The sequence below is a fragment of the Schistocerca nitens genome, chromosome 11 (assembly GCF_023898315.1).
Source record: "Schistocerca nitens isolate TAMUIC-IGC-003100 chromosome 11, iqSchNite1.1, whole genome shotgun sequence".
In the NCBI taxonomy this organism is placed as follows: domain Eukaryota; kingdom Metazoa; phylum Arthropoda; class Insecta; order Orthoptera; family Acrididae; genus Schistocerca; species Schistocerca nitens.
Window position 1 is genome coordinate 116,234,127 of NC_064624.1, and position 22,050 is coordinate 116,256,176.

General features: G+C 46.3%; 1 protein-coding gene across 1 annotated transcript in view; it reads left to right on the forward strand.

Moving 5' to 3' along the window:
- LOC126213468 (alpha-mannosidase 2) overlaps positions 1-22,050 on the forward strand; it is an 834,426-nt gene that overhangs the window by 754,738 nt on the left and 57,638 nt on the right. Inside the window, exon 14 of the mRNA XM_049941248.1 lies at positions 3,270-3,422. Within this exon, the coding sequence (XP_049797205.1) occupies positions 3,270-3,422 (153 nt within the window). The remainder of the gene's footprint in view (positions 1-3,269; positions 3,423-22,050) is intronic.

Below are 22,050 nucleotides of genomic sequence, written 5' to 3' on the forward strand. Positions count from 1 at the left end.
TTCGGATGAATCCAGGTTCTGTTTGCAGAGTCACGATGGTCGCATCCGTGTTTGGCGACATCGTAGTGAACGCACATGGGAAACGTGTATTCGTCATCGCCATACTGCCGTATCACCTGGCGTGATGGTATGAGGTGCCATTGGTTACACGTCTCAGTCACCTCTTGTTCGCATTGACGGCACTTTGAAAAGTGAACGTTACATTTGAGATGAGTTACGACCCGTGGCTCTACCCTTCATTCGATCCCTACGAAACCATACATTTCAGCAGGATAATGCACGACCGCATGTTGCAGGACCTGTACGGGCCTTTCTGGATACAGAAAATGTTCTACTGCTGCCCTGGCCAGCATATTCTCCAGATCTCTCACCAATTGAAAACGTCTGGTCAATGGTGGCGGAGCAACTGGCTCGTCACAATACGCCAGTCACTACTCTCGATGAACTGTGGTATCGTGTTGAAGCTGCATGGGCAGCTGTACCTGTACACGCCATCCAAGCTCTGTTTGACTCAATGCCCAGGCGTATCAAGGCCGTTATTACGGCAAGTGGTGGTTGTTCTGGGTACTGATTTCCCAGGATCTATGCACCCAAATTGCGTGTATATGTAATCACCTGTCAGCTCTAGTATAATATATTTGTGCAATGTTTCCCCGTTTATCATCTGCATTTCTTCTTGGTGTAGGAATTATAATGGCCAGTAGTGTATGTTTACCATAATGAAGGATGCATTCCACAGGAAGCGGTATAAAGATGATGGGGAGGCTGTTGATGCAGAAAGACATTGGCTCCGACGTTGAACAGTCGAGTGCCACCGTGTGGGCAGACAGGACTTTCCAGTAAGGTGGTGTACGGAGATGAAAAATACCGTTTTTTAGTCAAAAGGGCGGGTAATACTTCAGTGTATTGTAATCGTGAGTAAAACCAACCCGCTATCACAAAAAAGTGTAGCATTACTTATTAAACGCCCCTTGTATAAACTAACAAAAGCACATTGATGTGCTTGTGTGATCTGCCAGATCACACAGTTCGGCGAAAAATTCAGTCTCGAAAAAACTCACAGTTGAATGAAGAATGTAAATACGTTGTTCTTGTTGTTGTGGTCTTCAGTCCTGAGACTGGTTTGATGCAGCTCTCCATGCTACTCTATCCTGTGCAAGCTTCTTCATCTCCCAGTACCTACTGCAGCCTACATCCTTCTGAATCTGCTTAGTGTATTCATCTCTTGGTCTCCCTCTACGATTTTTACCCTCCACGCTGCCCTCCAGTACTAAATTTGTGATCCCTCGATGCCACAGAACATGTTCCACCAACCGATGCCTTCTTCTAGTCAAGTTGTGCCACAAACTCCTCTTCTCACCAATTCTATTCGATACCTCCTCATTAGTTATGTGATCTACCCATCTAATCTTCGGCATTCTTCTGTAGCACCACATTCTATTCTCTTCTTGTCCTAACTATTTATCGTCCACGTTTCACTTCCATACATGGCTACACTCCATACAAATACTTTCAGAAACGACTTCCTGACACTTAAATCAATACTCGATGTTAACAAATTTCTCTTCTTCAGAAACGCTTTCCTTGCCATTGCCAGTCTACATTTTATATCCTCTCTACTTCGACCATCATCAGTTATTTTGCTCCCCAAATAGAGAACTCCTTTACTACTTTAAGTGTCTCATTTCCTAATCTAATTCCCTCAGCATCACCCGACATAATTCGACTACATTCCATTATGCCCGTTTTGCTTTTGTTGATGTTCATCTTATATCCTCCTTTCAAGACACTATCCATTCCGTCCAACTACTCTTCCAAGTCCTTTGCTGTCTCTGACAGATTTACAATTGCATCGGCGAACCTCAAAGTTTTTATTTCTTCTCCATGGATTTTAATAACTACTCCAAATTTTTCTTCTGTTTCCTATACTGCTTGCTCAATAACAGATTGAATAGCATCAGGGAGAGGCTACAACCCTGTCTCACTCCCTTCCCAACCACTGCTTCCCTTTCATGTCCATCGACTCTTATAACTGCCATCTGGTTTCTATACAAATTGTAAATAGCCTTTCGCTCCCCGTATTTTACCCCTGACACCTTCAGAATGTGAAAGAGAGTATTCCAGTCAACATTTTCAAAGGCTTTCTGTAAGTCTACAAATGCTAGAAACGTAGGTTTTCCTTTCTGTAATCTTTCTTCTAAGATAAGTCGTAGGGTCAGTATTGCCTCATGTGTTCCAACATTTCTGCGGAATCCAAACTGATCTTCCCCGAGGTCGTCTTTTACTAGTTTTTCCATTCGTCTGTAAAGAATTCGCGTTAGTATTTTGCAGCCGTGACTTATTAAACTGATAGTTCGGTAATTTTCACATCTGTCAACACCTGCTTTCTTTGGGATTGGAATTATTACATTCTTCTCGAAGACTGAGGGTATTTAACCTGTCTCATACATCTTGCTCACCAGATGGTAGAGTTTTGTCAGGACTGGCTTTCCCAAGGCTGTCAGTAGTTCTAATGGAATGTTGTCTACTCCGGGGCCTTGTTTCGACTCAGGTCTTTCAGTGTTCTGTCAAACTCTTCACGCAGTATCGTATCTCCCATTTCATCTTCATCTACATCCTCTTCCATTTCCATAATATTGTCCTCAAGAACATCGTCCCTGTATAGACCACCTTTCTGCTTTCCCCTCTTTGCTTAGAACCGGGTTTCCATCTGAGCTCTTGATATTTATGCAAGTGGTTCTCCTTTCTCCAAAGGTCTCTTTAATTTTCCTGTAGGCAGTGTCTATCTTACCCCTCGTGAGATAAGCCTCTACCCCCTTACATACGTTGACAGATATAATTTTGCCCCTCGGCCTTCCCCTCTTCAAATGTCCGGCCACCTAACATTTGTTGGGGTGCCACTTCCACTCCCCCACTTATGGGTGGCCTTGCCTTGTGTCAAACAACCTGTCACTGAGCTCTTCTTGTTATCTCTGTCTGGTACAGGTCCCTCTTACTGGTCTAACTTACTAAGATCAGGTGAACAAATGTTTTGTTACCATTCCCCTCTACAGACACACATCATTTTTCCGGTATGCTGCACTGAACTGAAGTCTCCCAACTGCACCTAGCAGTTAAGCATGGGGATTATTGAAAGTTGTACCAACTTCTGGGCTAAGTAAGCTCACACACATAATGTTGCGAGTGAGAACTTCGCTTGCAGTCCTATAGTACTTGTGCACAGCTGACAGCCTGGCCTGTACTCATGTCTTTTTTTTTTTTCCTAACAGGGTGTGAGCCTGGATGTGGTGGTGGACCTGGGAGCGCCCCCTAGAAACCGGGAGACGGAGCTCTTCATGCGGCTCGTCACCGACATCAGCAACGGGGACCCCCCAGAGTTCTACTCTGACCTCAACGGCTTCAGCATGCAGCGGCGTGTCAAGGTGGGTAGCAGCCACCGACAGCACGTTTTTTTTTCCCTTTATTGTTATTTAACACTTTATATAAGGTGGGCTGGCAGCAGCACAGTACGCTGCTCTTCAGCCACAGGTTTTACAAAAGAAAAACAATGGAGACATAATATACAGAACATAGTGGGGGACAAAAAACAGTAGACACAGTAACGAAAAACACGAAGCCGTTCACACGCGAAGACAACCAAAGAATCTGTTAGCACTGAACACGGACACTGATGATGGAGACGACACGAGAACGATGGAGTGGAGCGTGGGCGGTAAAAAACACTGCGGCACAAACACGACGGCACACACACGAAACCGATGGCGATGATCTCCGGCGCACGGATGTCCACTTAACGTGTTCAAGTCTGGGGACCTGCTGAAAGGGGAAGAAGGTGGAGGGGGTGGGAGAGGGGAGAGCGGAGACGCCAATGGGAGGGGAGATGGGGGAGGAATGGGGGTTGGGGGTAGGGGAAGCCCGTGGCCGGGGGAGGAGGGGGGAGGAAGGGAGGAGGGAGGGAGGGGGGGAGAGGGTGCCCAAAGGAACAAACACAGGAAGAGGGAGGGGAGGATCATAGTTGATAGGAGGGGTAGATGGAGGGGAGCTGGCGGAAGCCACCTTGGGAGAGAGAAAGGAGAGTGAAGAGATGGAGAGCAGGTGGAACGTGGAAGTACAGGCGCGGCAGCAGGCAGGGGTGGGAGGGGATGGGAGAGACGAGCGGGTGAGGAGGATCGAGTTTATGGGACGTGTAGAGGATCCGTATCGGTTCGAGGAAAGGGAGGTGGTGGGGGAAGGGAATAAGGTCGTACAGGATCCGTGTGGGGGTGGGGAGGCGGATGCAATAGGCGAGGCGGAGGGCGTGGCGTTCGAGGATTTGAAGGGATTTATAAAAGGTAGGGGGAGCGGAGATCCAGGCCGGATGGACGTAACAAAGGATAGGGCGGATGAGGGATTTATAGGTGTGGAGGATGGTGGAGGGGACAGCACGTCTGACATACCTCTCTTTATAGTACTGGGGAAATGTGTCGGGTAGAAAGGTAAGCCATTCTAGGCAGGGCGCACCCAGTTGTTAGCGACCAGCTGTGTCACCAGGAACCCAGCGCAGGATTCACCTTGCCCTTAAGCTGTCGTCCCACTGGAGAAGGCAACTAATGTTGATGTGGACATGGACGCGACATCCCATGTAATGAGGGACAGTACCGTCCACACACTGGACGAGCTGGCAACGCTCTCCAGTGGCAGTTGTCGGCTTTATTTGGCTCAGAAATATCTCACACATAGCGGCATTAACTTTTGTGTTGGCAGAAGAGCCAACACCGTGTTACAAGTGGAGGCTGAAATGCACGCGTTTTAGCTTACTGACGTGAGGTCTGCAACATGGCAAGGAATGAGAATTCACAAAGCGGACGTAATTAGTTTCATACTTAACTTTAATCCATCAATGATGAACGTCGCTCTTGACGGTACATGATTCACAATATTATCTGTTCAGAATACATTCTTGAAGATATTTCTTATAGTAACTGAATATGGCGCCTTGCTAGGTCGTAGCAAATGACGTAGCTGAAGGCTACGCTAAACTGTCGTCTCGGCAAATGAGAGCGTATGTAGACAGTGAACCATCGCTAGCAAAGTCGGCTGTACAACTGGGGCGAGTGCTAGGGAGTCTCTCTAGACTAGACCTGCCGTGTGGCGGCGCTCGGTCTGCAATCACTGACAGTGGCGACACGCGGGTCCGACGTATACTAATGGACCGCGGCCGATTTAAAGGCTACCACCTAGCAAGTGTGGTGTCTGGCGGTGACACCACGTTAACTCTGTCGGCAATGGTCGAAGAAGAGTGGAGAAAAGTGCGAAGAAGATTCTTGACTCGTCGACGGCTCAAACAGTGAATTTCTGGTAGAGGAACGCTTCACACTTCTGCACAGCGATCTTAGATACATACTAGTAGAAGCTATTCGTTAAGTCAGTTGAATTCTTAATCCTATTTTCGGTTTTAAATTTAATATAGTTAAAGCATAGTGTCTAAAGTGGATTTGCCTATTCGCAATACAAACAAAACAGTTTCTGCATCAGTCAGTTGCTTATTTTGCCACTACGTGTTTCGATGGTTCACACCATCATCCTCAGGTGGAGAATTGTTTATTTACATGGCTGGTGTGTGTTGGTGGAGAGTACACACATCTTCTAACGGTAGCGCACCAATGGTTCAAATGGCTCTGAGCACTATGTGACTTAACATCTGTGGTCACCAGTCCCCTAGAACTACTTAAACCTATCTAACCTAAGGACATCACACACATCCATGCCCGAGGCAGGATTCGAACCTGCGACCGTAGCAGTCGCGCGGTTCCAGACTGAAGAGCCTAGAACCGCTCGGCCACGCCGGCCGGCACACCAATCGTAGTGTAGTCAATTTGCGCCTTTTGTTGATAACAAAAATTGTTTATTTATTGTTGGAAACGTACTTGTCGGGTTAAAAATATGAATTTTTGACAGAGAATTGTACCTCAAAAGCGCCTTTTCTAAATAAACGTAAACAAGACTACTCTGTCCTTGGTGTGCTACTATGAAAAGACGTCTGTACTCCACGACAACACCAGCCATGTGAATAAACAGTTCTCCACCTGAAGATGATAGTGTGAAAGTTCGAAACACGTAGTAGCAGAATAAACAGGTGACTGATGCAGAAAACTGTTTTATTTATGTTTATCAATAGTTGCAGCCCTCATAATAATACTGTCCCTTACGAACGAAATATTCAATATGCGTTCATAATATCCATTTTGTCAGTGCTATCAACACTCTGAAATAACGTACTTCATCACACACACACACACACACACACACAAAGTTTCAAAATAGCGTAAACTTCCAGTGTGTAATATGTCTTTACTTCCACACATACTCTGGCATTCATGTTAAGATTTCTGGTAACTCGGGAAATATTCCAGTCCACTCATTGGCCTTTACAACAAGAATTGCAGCAGATACATTGTTTATAACAAATAACGTCGACTTTTGAGATAATACGTGCATCAAATGAATAAGAAAAACTCGAATCTTTTAGAAAACAAAAGGCAAAAATATATTTTGAAGCAGATGTATGCGAACTTCCTACTCTTTACAGCTCATGAACTCGGGATACTATCAGCTGTGCTATGGCTTCGACATAGCTACATGGTTTCCGTATACGGTGTACACTATCTAGAGGCTGCATCTACAGATGTTATTATTTGAAATTTAATATGCAAATTGTAGCAAAAAGACGAACTTTTGATAGATCATCATTGTACTGTAACATTGACACGGTATCGAAATTTAGCGGTATCGAAATTTAGCGCGGACTTCAATGCGTGATGCCTACAACAGTTTCCACAACGAAACTTTGTCTCGAAACCTGGCAGAAAATCCAAAGAGATTCTGGTCGTATGTGAAGTATGTTAGCGGCAAGAAACAACCAATGCGTCCGCATCTCGTGGTCGTGCGGTAGCGTTCTCGCTTCCCACGCCCGGGTTCCCGGGTTCGATTCCCGGCGGGGTCAGGGATTTTCTCTGCCTCGTGATGACTGGGTGTTGTGTGATGTCCTTCGGTTGGTTAGGTTTAAGTAGTTCTAAGTTCTAGGGGACTGATGACCACAGCAGTTGAGTCCCATAGTGCTCAGAGCCATTTGAACCATTTCCCGGGTTCGATTCTCGGCGGGGTCAGGGATTTTCTCTGCCTCGTGATGACTGGGTGTTGTGTGACGTCCTTAGGTTAGTTAGGTTTAAGTAGTTCTAAGTTCTAGGGGACTGATGACCATAGATGTTAAGTCCCATAGTGCTCAGAGCCATTTTTTTTTTTTTTTTGCGTTCTCTGCGCGATAGCAATGGAGATACTATCGAAGGCAGTGTTGCCAAAGCAGAGTTACTAAGCACAGCCTTCCGAAATGCCTTCACAAAAGAAGACGAAGTAAATATTACAGAATTCGAATCGAGAACATCTGCCAACATGAATAAAGTAGAAGTAAATATCCTCGGAGTAGTGAAGCAACTGAAATCACTTAATAAAAGCAAGTCTTCCGGTCCAGACTGTATACCAATTAGGTTCCTTTCGGAGTATGCTGATGCATTAGCTCCATACTTAACAATCATATACAACCGTTCTCTCGACGAAAGATCCGTACCCAGAGATTGGAAAGTTGCACAGGTCACACCAATATTCAAGAAACGTAGTAGGAGTAATCCACTAAATGACAGGCTCATATCGTTAACGTCAATATGCAGCAGGATTTTAGAACATATATTGTGTTCGAACATTATGAATTACCTCGAAGATAACAGTCTATTGACACACAGTCAACATGGGTTTAGAAGACATCGTTTCTGTGAAACACAACTAACTCTTTATTCACATGAAGTATTGAGTACTACTGACAAGGGATTTCAAATCGATTCCTTATTTCTGTACCACACAAGAGGCTGGTAGTGAAATTGCGTGATTAAGGAATATCGTCTCAGTTATGTGACTGGATTCGTGATTTCCTGTCAGAGAGGTCACAATTCATAGTAATTGAAGGAAAGTCATCGAGTAAAACAGAAGTGATTTCTGGCGTTCCCCAAGGTTGTGTTCTAGGCCCTTTGCCGTTCCTTATCTATATAAACGATTTGGGAGACAATCTGAGCAGCCGTCTTCGGTTGTTTGTAGATGATGCTGTCGTTTATGGACTAATAAAGTCATCAGAATATCAAAACAAACTGCAAAAAGATTTAGAAAAGATATCTGAATGGTGCGAAAAGTGGCAGTTAACCCTAAATAACGAAAAGTGTGAGCTCATTCACATGAGTACTAAAAGGAACTCGTTAAACTTCGGTTACACGATAAATCAGTCTAATATAAAGCCGTAAATTCAACTAAATACCTAAGTATTACAATTACGAGCAACTTAAATTGGAAAAACACATAGAAAATGTTGTGGGGAAGGCTAACTAAAGACTGCGTTTTATTGGCAGGACACTTAGAAAATGTAACAGACCTACTAAGGAGACTGCCTACACTACGCTTGTCCGTCCTCTTTTAGAATACTGCTGCGCGGTGTGGGATCCTTACCTGACAGAATATACGGAGTACATCGAAAACGTTCAAAGAAAGGCAGCATGTTTTGTGTTATCGCGAAACATGGGAGAGAATGTCTCAGAAATGATAGAGGATTTGGGCTGGACATCATTAAAAGAAAGGCGTTTTTCGTTGCGACGGAATCTTCTCACGAAATTCCAATCATCAACTTTCTCCTCCGAACGGCAAAATATTTTGTTGACACCAACTTACATAGGGAGGAACGATCACCACGATAAAATAAGGGAAATCAGAGCCCATACGGAAAGATATAGGTGTTCATTCTTTCCGCGCGCTATACGATATTGGAATAATAGAGAATTATGAAGGTTGTTCGATGAACCCTCTGCCAGGCACTAAAATGTGATTTGCAGAGTATCCATGTAGATGTAGATGTAGATGCTTTCGTAGTACACAAGTTGTAACACGAAAAAAATCAAGTACAGGAGCCCTTTACCTACCGATCCGTAGTTTCCTGTCATTTCATTATAACAAGTAGTAGCTAAAACTATACGTTTTTTGAAAGATTCTCAATTTGCCGATGCTTTGAAACAGCATGTATTCACTACACGTACTCTGTGAGAAAGAAAATCCACCAAATACCTTAACACCATATAGTATGACGGCTCCTGTGACGGAAAACATGTGGCATCTCACGTAAAGATCTGACAGACGATGTTTTCTATTTCATGGTGCACAGTGCAGTTGAGAGTGGAATTCCAGACTGTGATGTCACCAGCTCCCGGTCATCTGTTTTTCCACGTGACGTGAGACGACGGCTTTGGGACGGTATAACGCTATCAAGTTTCTTTGACAAAGTTGGTTTATGAAATATATTTGACGTAGTTCGACTTTTGCCAAATGTTGGCATCGTCAAACTTATTTGACCAAACTGAGTGCCTCGCCTTAGATTTGATCAAAGAAACCGATTGCCTTCTGTTTACTGCGAGGATAATTCTAACCCCTTTGGTTTAAACAGAGTCCAAGACAATGAGTCACGAAGCTCCTACTGTTTCTCCGCAACTTCGCTACTGTTGCACCAACAATTTCCAAGAATGATTGCCTATCGAAGTCGCGTGGTCCAAACGATACCTATCGAACGTACGATCGTAAATCGATCATGCGACTCTGGCGGGCGTTATGAGTATGTTTACGCTGGTCACTACAGCAACGACAAAAGAAGAGCGTTACAAAAATACTTGTAATTGCAAAGGAAACGACTTACCTTACTCGTCGTAGGTATTGCCGTCATGTTAAAGTCCATTACGGTGGTGTGGATGGATAATTTGGAAGAGACGAACCATGTATTCTTCCTGATACTCGTTCGTTTTTCGCACTGTCCGCAATGAAATTGTAACAGTATTTAAGCGTCGAAACTGTTTCTTACGAAGTTTTACGTATTTCGCACCACCACAGTCTACACAGTCCCTTCTTTCCTCGTCTGGTAGTACTCCATATTTGCCACAAAAAGTCGAACAATTTTCTACACTCCACAAACATGGAATTAGATTCTTCCATGTGAGAGAATCCGCCGAAGAAACGTTAAGAACATTAGACATCCCACTCACTAACGACATAAATCGTCTGGGTTTCCCTAGCAACTCACAAATAATTCGCGGCGGTATGTAATTTAGAGCAAGTAAGGGAACGACGGAAAACAGATAAAAATGACGATCACAACGCCCGTCACCGGGGTCCCATGATCGATTTACGATCGCACGTTCGATATGTATCGTTTGGACCATGCGACTACGATAGGCAATCATTTTTGGACAATACCTATAAATCTAACGCCCTCGGTTTATTCAGAGTCCAAGACAATGAGTCACGAAGCTCCTACCGTTTCTACGCACTTCGCTACTGTTGCACCAACACGCGGCTGGCCGATGTAAACACACTGCCAAACGAAAGTGTAATTTTTGTACAACGTGTGTTCGAAAAATTCAGGAACATTTGTAATTTCGCGCCAATTGTGTGTTGCAGCGAAATGCGGCTGGCATTGCTGCACATAGCTGTGTTTATTTTGCAACTGCTGCAAGTTTCATTGTTGTACGAGGATCGTCCACAAAGTAATTCCCGTTTCTATTTCTATCCGCGGCAGCGCTACGATCGCAGTTCCGAGCATGGGCGGCAGTTACTCTGACTCGAGGAGAAGACGTGTCCACCATTTTCAGATCGCCGCTGCCGACGTGTGCTTTGTAGTGCTTCCTTATATTGTCAGCCGTAATTGCAAATGCCGCCGCGTGTGAAATCAGATCCGTGATTCGTTTTCTAAATTCAAAGAAAGTTAAACCGAAGGAAATTCATGGGCCAATCTTCGAGGTTTACGGACAAAATGCTGTGAGTGATTCAGTGGTTAGAATATGTGTCAGACTGTTCAATGAAGGACGTGATCAAGTGCACGATGAAGAACGAAGAGGACACCCGTCTGTGGTTACTGATGACCTGGTTCACACAATTGAAGAGAAGATTAAGCACAACTGTAAATTTACACTAAGTGCCCTTGCTATGGAAGTTCCGCAAATCTCACGATCACTAATTCATGAAATTGTTACCAAAAAACTGAAATTTCAAAAACTTTGCTCACGTAGGGTACCCAGAATTCTTACTTAACAACTGAAAAAACAACAGATGGGCAGTGCACTTCAGTTTTTGACGCTACAATGAAGAAGGCGATGGTTTTCTTTCTCGGATAGTCACGGGGGATGAAACTTGGGTATCATATGACAACCCTGAAACAAAACGGCAATAAATGGAATGGAGGCACAAAAAAAAAAAGGTTCAAATGGCTCTGAGCACTATGGGACTTAACTTCTGAGGTTATCAGGCCCCTAGGAGGTGGTGGTGGTTAGTGTTTAACGTCCCGTCGACAACGAGGTCATTAGAGACGGAGCGCAAGCTCGGGTGAGGGAAGGATGCGGAAGGAAATCGGCCGTGCCCTATCAAAGGAACCATCCCGGCATTTGCCTGAAGCGATTTTAGGGAAATCACGGAAAACCTAAATCAGGATGGCCGGAGACGGGATTGAACCGTCGTCCTCCCGAATGCGAGTCCAGTGTGCTAACCACTGCGCCACCTCGCTCGGTAGGCCCCTAGGACTTAGAACTAAGTAAACCTAACTAACCTAAGGACATCACACACATCCATGCCCGAGGCAGGATTCGAACCTGGGACTGTAGCGGTGGAGCGGTTCCAGACTGTAGCGCCGATAACTGCTCGGCCACCCCAGCCGGCGCCAAACACTCAATTCACGTGGTTACTGCGAGACCATTAAGAAATTGCGCTGCGCGGCGGCATTTTGAATTACGGCTGACATTATAAAGAAGGAGTACAAAGCACAAGTCGGCAGCAGCGATCTGAAAATAGCGTACATGTCTTCTCCTCGAGTCAGAGTAACTGCGATCGTCGCGCTGCTGCGGATAGAAATAGAAGCGGGAATTAGTTTGTGGACGGCCCTCGTTATGTCTGTTAGTTATTGTTCAGTGCTGTATGGACCAGAACGTTGCATCACACAGTTTGCGAATTTCGAGATCGCAAAATTAGAGGAGCAACGCGTCTGCATCAAATTTTGCGGGAAAGTGAAGAAAATGTTTAGGGAGACTCACTAAATGATGCAGGAAGCCTACAGTGATGAGTGATCGAGCCGTACTCCATCAGCAACGTGAACGAAATTGTGCGTGCCTGTCGAAGGCTGTCGGTATGAGAGATTGCAGAAGAATGTACCATTTCAGTTGGATAATCTCGTGAACTCCTGACACAGCATCGTGAAATGCATCGTGTTGCCGCCAAGTTGGTCCCATTGCTCACGAGTTGGGACCAAAAAGACCTTCTTCACCTCGCAATCTATGAGGAGCTTTTGCATCGCGCAGATGAGATGTTCCTGAAGAGAATCAGAAATGATGATGAGAAGAGGGTCTATGGTTATGATGTTGAGACCAAATTCAGTCTTCACAGTGCATCGGGAAAGGTGCTCCACGACCTACAAAAGCTTGCCAGGAAAGTTTAAATATTAAAGCCATGCTGATAGGTTTTTTTTTTTTTTTTTTTTTTTTTTTTTTTTTTTTGACGTTGAAGGATGAGTTCATCATGAAGCCGTGTCACAGGGCCAAACAGTTAATCGATGGTACTATCGGGACGTGTTGCGACGCATGCGAGAAAACGTGAGAAGGAAACGGCCTGAAATGTAGGAGGCGATTCATGGATCTTGCATCACGATAAAATTCCCGCACATTCTTCCCTGTTGGTGCGTGACCATTGCACAAAAAACCAAATCACTGTGCAGAATCATCCTGTAAGGCCGGTATTACACTATCAAATTTCTTTGTCCAGTGTCTTTGTCAAATATGTTTGTCAAAGAAATTTGATGGTGTAATAGGGAACTTTGTCAAATGCCGTCAAATATTTGACCACATCTAGGGCCTCGCTGTAGATTTGATCAAAGAAGTCGCTTGTCTTCTGTTCACTGCAATGTGACATGTTACCACAAGGAGCGCTAGCATCGTTGCAGCGTTCTGTCATCTCTAGTGTTTTTATAAACATTGCCGGTAAATACAATTGGTGCGTGCCGACAACTACAAATTTAATGGAGATGTATGAAGCTGATGAGGCGCTTTACAACGTGAGGCACTCTGAATACAAAAATAGATTACGAAGGTTGGAGACGTGACCTGACCTGACCTAACCTAACCTAACCTAACATAACCCTCTTCTGTAGCAAGGAATCGGAGTGTTCAAGTGAACCTGTCTTCTGCAGGTGTAGCAGTTCTTAAGTGAATATTGTGCTTTGTGATATGAGGATACACTTCACTGAGCACGTACAGAAATGTATGCTCATCCATTCTTAAGTAATTGATGTACGACTTGACGTCTTCCACTGTGAGCTCATGTAACAATTTTTGTTGAATGCTTTTATCGTGTCGTCGTAAAACCCACGGCTTCACCAGGTACATTTCCTTTTTTTCTCCACTTCTCTCCCGCATGTGCTCACAGTGCAACTGTGGTACATGCAACTGCTGCACTTAATAACAAGTTGTTGTTGTCAGCCATCTTGAACTTTGACGAAAAATATGATGACAGTGTAATACCCCGTTTTAGCGCCACGTTAAAGATGTTTGTCAAATATATTTGACGAATATTTGATCACATCTTTCATCAAATCTTTGACAAAGAAATTTGATAGTGTAATACACGGCCTATACTATCCAGACCTGGACTCTGCGGACCATTTTTTATTTCCAAAGTTGAAAACCCCGTTGAAAGGACGGAGATTTGCAACGATAGACGAGATAAAAGAAAATTCGCAGACGGCGCTTCGCGCGATCCAGCAAAAGGTGAACCGAGACTGCTTCCGGAAGTGCAAACAGCGGTGGGACCGGTGTATCAATTTCGAAGGAAACCGTGCACAATAAGTAAAAGGTAAGTGCATAAAAATTTTGTGGGCAAAGTAGCGGAATTTTGTGAACAGACCTCTTGTTCATAACATTCCTCATATTTCATAAATGCTTTGAGAAATGGAAACGCGATTTTGGTAAATGATAGCACGCAAAGAGAATAGTATTTTGGCGTGTGATTATTATATGAAACCTCATTATCTAATATGTTAATCTGCTAACTACAGACTTTTTCGATGAAAGAATGTAATTTTTAAGGGACACCAATAGGCTGCTTACACTACGCATGTCTGCCCTATTCTGGAGTACTGCTGTGTGGTGTGGGATCCGCATCAGCTGGGACTGACGGATGACATCGAAAAAGTACAAAGAAGGGCAGCTCGTTTTGTGTTATCGCGAAATAGGGGAGGTAGTGCCACAGACATGATACGTCAATTGGAGTGACAATCATTGAAACAAAGGCGTTTTTCGTTGCGATGGGATCTTCTCATGACATTTCAGCCACAACTTTTCTCCTCCGATTGCGAAAACATTCTGTTGGCACCCACCTACATAGGGAGAAATGATCATCACGATAAAATCAGGGCTCGCACAGAAAAATTTAAGTTCTCGTTTTTCCCGCGTGCCGTTCGAGAGCGGAACGGTAGAGAGACAGCTTGAAGGTGATTCATTGAACCCTCTGCCAGCCACTTTATTGTCAATAGCAGAGTAATCATGTAGATGTAGATGTAGATGTAGAATAGCTGGTGAAACGAGAAATGCTGTGGGTTTTGGAAAAACGTAAGTGAAGACAGTACACGTTTATTTTTGTACAAAGGATGTGCTTTTTCATAAGCAACTGAACACATAAGTTTTACTTAACAACAGTTTCAGGATTCTCTTGTAATTGTGTCTGTGCAACATGTTAGTGAGATGAAACACTGTAAACTCCGCTGTTTTTTCGCAAAAGAAGCTAATTTTAACATGGCAGCAAGAGAAATGTAGGTTTTACTCAAAATTCACTACTGATAACGCTTCTCTGAAAGTGAATGAATGTCGTGTGACTATGGCCACCCGTCAGTTAGACCGTTCGCCAGGTGCAACTCTTTCGATTTGACGCCACTTCGGCGACTTGCGCGTCGATGGGGATGAAATGATGATGATTAGGACAACACAACACCCAGTCCCCGAGCGGAGAAAGTCTCCGACCCAGCCGGGAATCGAACCCGAGGCCTCAGGATTGACATTCTGTCGCACTGACAACTCAGCTACCGAGCGCGGACCTGTGAAAGTTACAGATGGTTTAAAGCCAGGCAAAAGTAAATCGCCACGTTTCCAGTGAATTTCTTTTTAGATACTAACCAGGGCAGAGGTGACTGTGGGTATTTTTGAATGAACAAGTGAAGGGGTCCAACTTAATATTTACAAAAAAATGTGAGTCTAGGCTTCAGTTCAGAACGGCTCTTCCCCTCCAGAGCTCGGCATTTCCCCTACAGCGCCTGCCCGTAACCCCCACCCCTACCCACGGCTCTCCCCACCCATGCCCTGTCATCTGCGCATCTTCCGGCCACGGTATTCTACGTGCACTCTACAGAAAGCTTTTGTCTGCCGTCTTTTCTGCTTCTGCGCTTGTCGACACGAGTTGTGTGAGCGACAGTGTGGAGAGCCTATAATGTTGTGGATAGGAGAGTATAAATAGGAGTTTCTGGAAAGCTAGAGAACCAAATACCAAAGGAAAAGATGTGTATGATTGGTAGAAAATTACCATGGAAAGCAAGAAGGGAGTGAATAATCAAAAGCTCTGTTATTCTTTTTACACTACTGGCCATTAAAATTGCCACACCACGAAGATGTGCTAATTATTTAATTTAACCGACAGGAAGAAGATGCTGTGACATGCAAATGATTAGCTTTGCAGGGCATTCACACAAGGTCGGCGCCGGTGGCGACACCTACAACGTGCTGACATGAGGAAAGTTTCCAACCGATTTCTCATACACAAACAGCAGTTGACCGACGTTGCCTGGTGAAACGTTGTTGTGATGCCTCCTGTAAGGAGGAGAAATGCGTACCATCACGTTTCCGACTTTGATAAAGGTCGGATTGAGGCCTATCGCGATTGCGGTTTATCGTATCGCGACATTGCTGCTCGCGTTGGTCGACATCCAATGACTGTCGGCAGAATATGGAATCGGTGGGTTCAGGAGGGTAATACGGAACGCCGTGCTGCATCCCAACGGCCTCACATCACTAGCAGTCGAGATGACAGGCATCTTATCCGTATGGCTGTAACGCATCGTGCAGCCACGTCTCGATCCCTGAGTCAACAGATGTGGACGTTTGCAAGACATCGACCGACTGCACGAACAGTTTGACGACGTTTGCAGCAGCATGGACTATCAGCTATCCAACTGAAACATTCATATTTCTTTACGTATTACACGAATATGTAATAAAAACTGGGGGTTCCTATTTTAAAAAACGCAGTTGATATCCGTTTGACCTATGGCAGCACCATCTAGTGGGCCAAGCATAGCGCCATCTGATTTCCCCCTTCAAGGTAGACGAGTTTCGTTCTTTGTAGTTTTTTTCATTTGATGCTTATTTCGTGAGATAATTGGAGAGAGAGAGAGAGAGAGAGAGAGAGAGAGAGTCAGGCATTGTATGATAGAATTTCCAGGTGTTTGTACTCCACTTCTGTGGCCGTTTGCTCCTCCTGTTCTCCATGGACTGGTTATTTAATGACTGATTAATGGGGACGTACTCTTCATGAACAGTTTACCTCTGCCTGCAAGAACCCCCCTACTTGTCCCCACTGCAAAGCTTCACACTTCCTCAAGAATTGCCCCAACCTCACCTCTCCCCACTCCTGCAACACTTGCAACGAACCACATCCTACCTACTCCTCAAAGTGTAAAGCGAAACCTCCACCAGTCACCCCTGAGCTCACCGTCCCTGTCCGTCCCGTTGATGACCCCATCCACCCCAACAACTCGCTCCGCCCTCCCCCTACTGCCGAGGACATCATCCGTTTCACCACCATTGTGCTCCAAAACATCCACCCCTTCCAGCGCTCACACACTCTTTCCCAAATCGCCCTCACTGCCCGTTCCATCATCCATCTTACCACCTATGCCACATACTCCCACAACCAGGCCCACTTCACCTTCACCCCCCTCACCACCCTCGTCTAACTCTCCCCTCCCATGGTGCACGAACCCTACCGTCTCCTGTACCACAACATTCACTCCCTGCCCACCCACATACTCCTCTTCCTCCACACCCTCCGTCAGCACCGCGTGGATGCCTTCGTCCTAAATGAAACCTTCCTTCAACCCCGTATCTCCATCTCCACGGCTCCTTACACCCTACACCGCACCGATAACCCATACCCTCTGGCGCAGGGCGGAGTTGCTATAGGCCACCTCAAGCACCTCCCTGTCCGGCCCCAACCTCTCCTTAACAATCCTGCTGAGCATCTCACCCTCAGCCTCTTCTTCCCCACTCTTAGTGTCACCTGTGCCACCATTTATGTCCGCCCTCGCACCCCCATGCCGTACGATTTCCTGGCCCACATTGACCGCACCTTCTACACCTACATGATTGCCGCCGACCTCAATATCCACAGCCGTGATCCTGCCGACCTCCAGTGGTGGCATCAGTTTCTCACCACTCTCCAGGGCGACCTGGTTCCCCCGCCTCAGCACACTCAACCCGAATCCAACACCACTCCTGATGTGGTCCTCGCCTCTCCCAACCTCCTTGGGCGCATCACCGCAGAAGTCCTTGAACTCATTGGCAGTGACCATGCTCCTGTTCTCCTCACTATCTCTAATGATCGCCATCCCCGCAACGCCCCTCGCCCTGACGTCCCTCCTAAACTTGTCCATGATTACTCCCATGCCAACTGGGATGCCTACCGGGACTCCATTCACACCCAGGTTGACAGCCACGACCTTACCCTCCAATCTCCTGATGACATCTCTCGCACTGCTGCCTTCCTGTACCAGACCTTGTCTGACGCCGTCGCCACCCATATCCCCACCAAAGCCATCCAACCTCACCGCCCCGCCCTGCCTCCACAGGCCGTCCTTCTCCTTCGAGAGTCCCGCCGCCTCTACCGCTCTTTTCTCCGCACTCGTGACCGGGATACACTTAACCGCCACCGGCAATTACAATGACACATCCGCAACCTGCTTACTGCGAAGAAACGCCGTGCCTGGCGCCAGACATGTTCACAACTCAACAGCACGCTCCCCATAAACTCTTCCAAGTATTGGTCTGCTTTCCACCGCCTTACTGGGAACCGCCCCACCCCCCAGTACCCTATCCTCCTTAATGACCGTCCCTTTCCTGACAACCTCAGTAAGGCCAACCACTTTGCCTCTCACCTCTCCGATGTTTTTTCCATCCCAGATGATCCCCACTTTGATTATTCCCTCTTCCCTGACGTCATGAACCGTACGAATACCTCTGTTCCTCCCCTTGCTCCTAGCTTCCAGTACTTGGGCCACACACCATCATCTGAACTTAACACTCCCATCACTACACAGGACATCAGCCTCACACTCCGCACTAAACGCAACACTGCTCCCGGCCACGACTGCGTTACCTACCACCACCTCAAACACTGCCCTCCCTCCTTCCTTTCAATCCTTGCCACCCTCTACAATGTCATCCTTGCCACTGGCTTCTATCCCGACCTGTGGAAAACCTCCCGTATCCTGATGTTGTCCAAACCCAACAAGCCTCCATCTGATGCCTCTTCCTATCGTCCTATCTGTCTCACATCGGTGTTCAGCAAGCTCTTGGAATCCATCCTTTCCCGGCGCATCCATCACCACCTCCCCCAAAACCACCTCCTCCCAAACACCCAATGTGGCTTTCGACCTTCCTTCTCTGCTGATGACCTCCACCTCACTCATCTCCTCTCCCTCCAGCTTAACTCCCGTCGCTCCGCCATTTTTGTCTCCCTTGACTTCGAAAAGGCCTACGACCGTGTCTGGCATCCCGGTCTCCTGTTTAAACTCCAAACCTACGCCCTTCCTATCAACTACATCCGTCTGGTGGCCTCCTTCCTCTCCCACCGCCCCTCCTATGTTACCATCCATAATGCCAATTCCCACACCTTCGACCCCTCTCCAGGTGTGCCCCAGGGCTCTGTCCTCTCCCCTCTCCTCTACCTCCTGTACACGGCAGATATGCCCCAACCCCCCCCCTCCAGTACACCTCTTGCAATATGCTGATGACACCACATTCCTCGCCCTCGCTCCTACCCTCCAACGGTCCCAACGCCTTCTCCAGAATCACCTTGACCTTTTTGCTGCATGGTGTAACCAGTGGCTCCTGAAACTCAACCCTTCCAGGCAATCATCTTAGGTCGTACCACTCGCTCCTTCCGGCTCCTGGATTTCTCCCTTACTGTCTGCGCCCGTCCTGTCCGCCTCACCCCCACCCTCACCTACCTTGGCCTCACCATTGACCGTCACCTCACCCGGATCCCTCATCTCCGCTCGATCCAATCCAAAGCCCACAACCACCTCCGACTCCTCAAACTCCTCTCTGGCCGGACATGGGGGTTGCACCCCTCTACCATCCTCCACACCTACAAATCCTTAATCCGTCCCATCCTCTGTTATGCCAGTCCTGCCTGGATATCTGCCCCCCCAAATTCTATAAGTCCCTCCAGATCCTTGAGCATCATGCACTCCGCCTCGCCTTCCGTATACGCCTCCCGTCCCCCACATGGATCCTCTATGATCTCATTCCTTTCCCCCATCTGCTCCTATTCCTCGAACATATGCGCATCCTCTACACCTCCCGCCGTCTTGAACCCCCTCACCCCCTGGTTGCTCCTCTCCTCTCCCATCCCCGCCCCCTGCCACGTCTTCACTGTTGTGTCCCCCCTACCCTCCATCTCTACACCCTACATCTCCTTTCCCAAGGTGGCTTCCATCAACTCCCCCTCCCGGATGATGCCCTCTCTCCCTCCATTTATCCCTCCTATCAACTCTGATCCTCACTCCCCCTCCTTTCCTCTGTCCTTTCCCTGGGCTCCCTCTTCCCCCCTTCCGTCCTGTTTTCTCCCCACTAAACCTCTCCCTACCTCCCTTCTCCCCCCCACAGGCCTTTTGTATTCCCCTCCTCTGCCTACCCAACTCCCTGTCGCGTCTGCCCAGCGCCCCCCACCCCTCTTATGGGTCCTCATCCTCCATCAGCTCCTTTCCCGGCTCCCTCCCCCCCTTGTTTATTTTCCCACCATCTGTCCAGTTTCCCCCCACCTGCTCTCGGCTGTGGTATGTCACATTTGCCAACTTTTTAGTGCAGTGTTCCAGTGACTGTTCAGTGTTGTTCGCCTTTCTCGTGTTGCGAACAGAAACCATGCTGTCACTGGGTGTGAATTTTATGTCTTTTGCGAACAGAAACCAGACTGTCGCTGTGGTTTTTTTTAATTGTCTGTCTATTGTTTTACCTGTCTGCTTTGTATGTATTTTCTTTGCATCATCATCCCTCTGTTCTTTGTTTTAAGTTCCACGATTTCTTTTCGCCATGTTACTCTTTAAGTCTCCAATTTTATCGCCTGTTTTTATTATTTATTCTCTTCATCCATCTAACAAAGTCTGTAGGCTGAAGAGCGGCATACTAAGCTGCTGCCAGCCCGCCCCCTTCGGGGGGAATTGAAATTCAATAAAGGAAAAAAAAAAACATGAACAGTATGAAACAAACAAGTTAGTGACTTAATGTTACTCTCGTCTTGTGGAGCTTTTTTGGTCGAGGTGAAAAAGGACTCTTCTCTTGTGATGATTACAGTTTAGTCTGAAAATCACGGGAATAAAGCAACATTTACCACCGCTGATAAATTTCGAAAAAACCTCTGGATCATCTTGAAGCAATTTTTTGTACCTTGCTAACTTCGACACAGTACTGCTTCTTACCATCTTGCAACTATCCTGACATAAATTGGTCGCGTTTGTTCTCGTGTTCAGCTCTTCTGGGAGACTGTAGCTTATCATGACATATTCCCAAAATAACTATAGTGATCTTTGGTTGGCTGTATGCCATCTTGGAGTACCAGATCCCTCAATTCCTGAGTAGTTGCTAGTATGATACCAATTGACAGCCAACAGGAAGGTCATCGTTGTCTGTTGTTTTTTCCCTTTTTTGAGACACTTATACTAGTTGTTGGCTCATGTCTCAACCAAAGTACTGGTTCAAAAAGCTTGTTTCAACATTTGCAGCGTCTTTGCAGCAGTTTTTCTAGATTTGGGGTGAAACTTCCTATGGATACACTGCTCTTTCATGCGAGCTGGTGCAAAACTGGAGACTGATTGAAACATGAGACTCTAAATATGCTCACCATTACCAATTGAACCACTCATTTCACAGCCAATTATGGCACTGATGCAAGAGAGGTTAATTTATTTTTGAAAACTTTTGAATACAACATCATATTTTTGATTCTGGAATGGAACATTGTGGAACACGGTGTCTTTGAAGCATCACGAGAAGGAGTCATGAGGTCATACAGTAGTGGTTTTGGTCCAAGGGTCGAACCTCGTAGGTCGTGCAGGATTAGCCGAGCGGTCTAAGGCGCTGCAGTCATGGACTGTGTGGCTGCTGCCGGCAGAGGTTCAAGTCCTCCCTCGGGCATGGATGTGTGTGTTTGTCCTTAGGATAATTTAGGTTAAGTAGTGTGTAAGCTTAGGGACTGATGACCTTAGCAGTTAAGTGCCATAAGATTTCACACACATTTGAAGATTTTTCGAACCTCATAGGACAGTGTGTTCGTAGCCATGGAAGAGAAATCCCTGAGGACAGCTGAGAATTAGTGCTGGTCCAAAAGCGAAACCTTGTGGGACACAGTGTGTTTGTAATACCACAAGAAGCAGGATTGAGCCCAGAAGTGGGGAACGGTTTCGAGCATAGGGCCAAACATTATGGGACAGTGTGTTTGGTGACCTGTGAAGCCGGAGCTGGGAATTAGTTTCGGTCACAAGATAGAACCTCATGTGTAAGACGCCATCTTGTTCCAGAACCAGGCATAGTTTTAGCGTGGACATCGACGGCAACTACTTCCTGGTTCACCAGCACTAATCGAACTGATGCAAAAGAGGTTAATTTATTTCTGGAAACTTTTGAATACAACCTC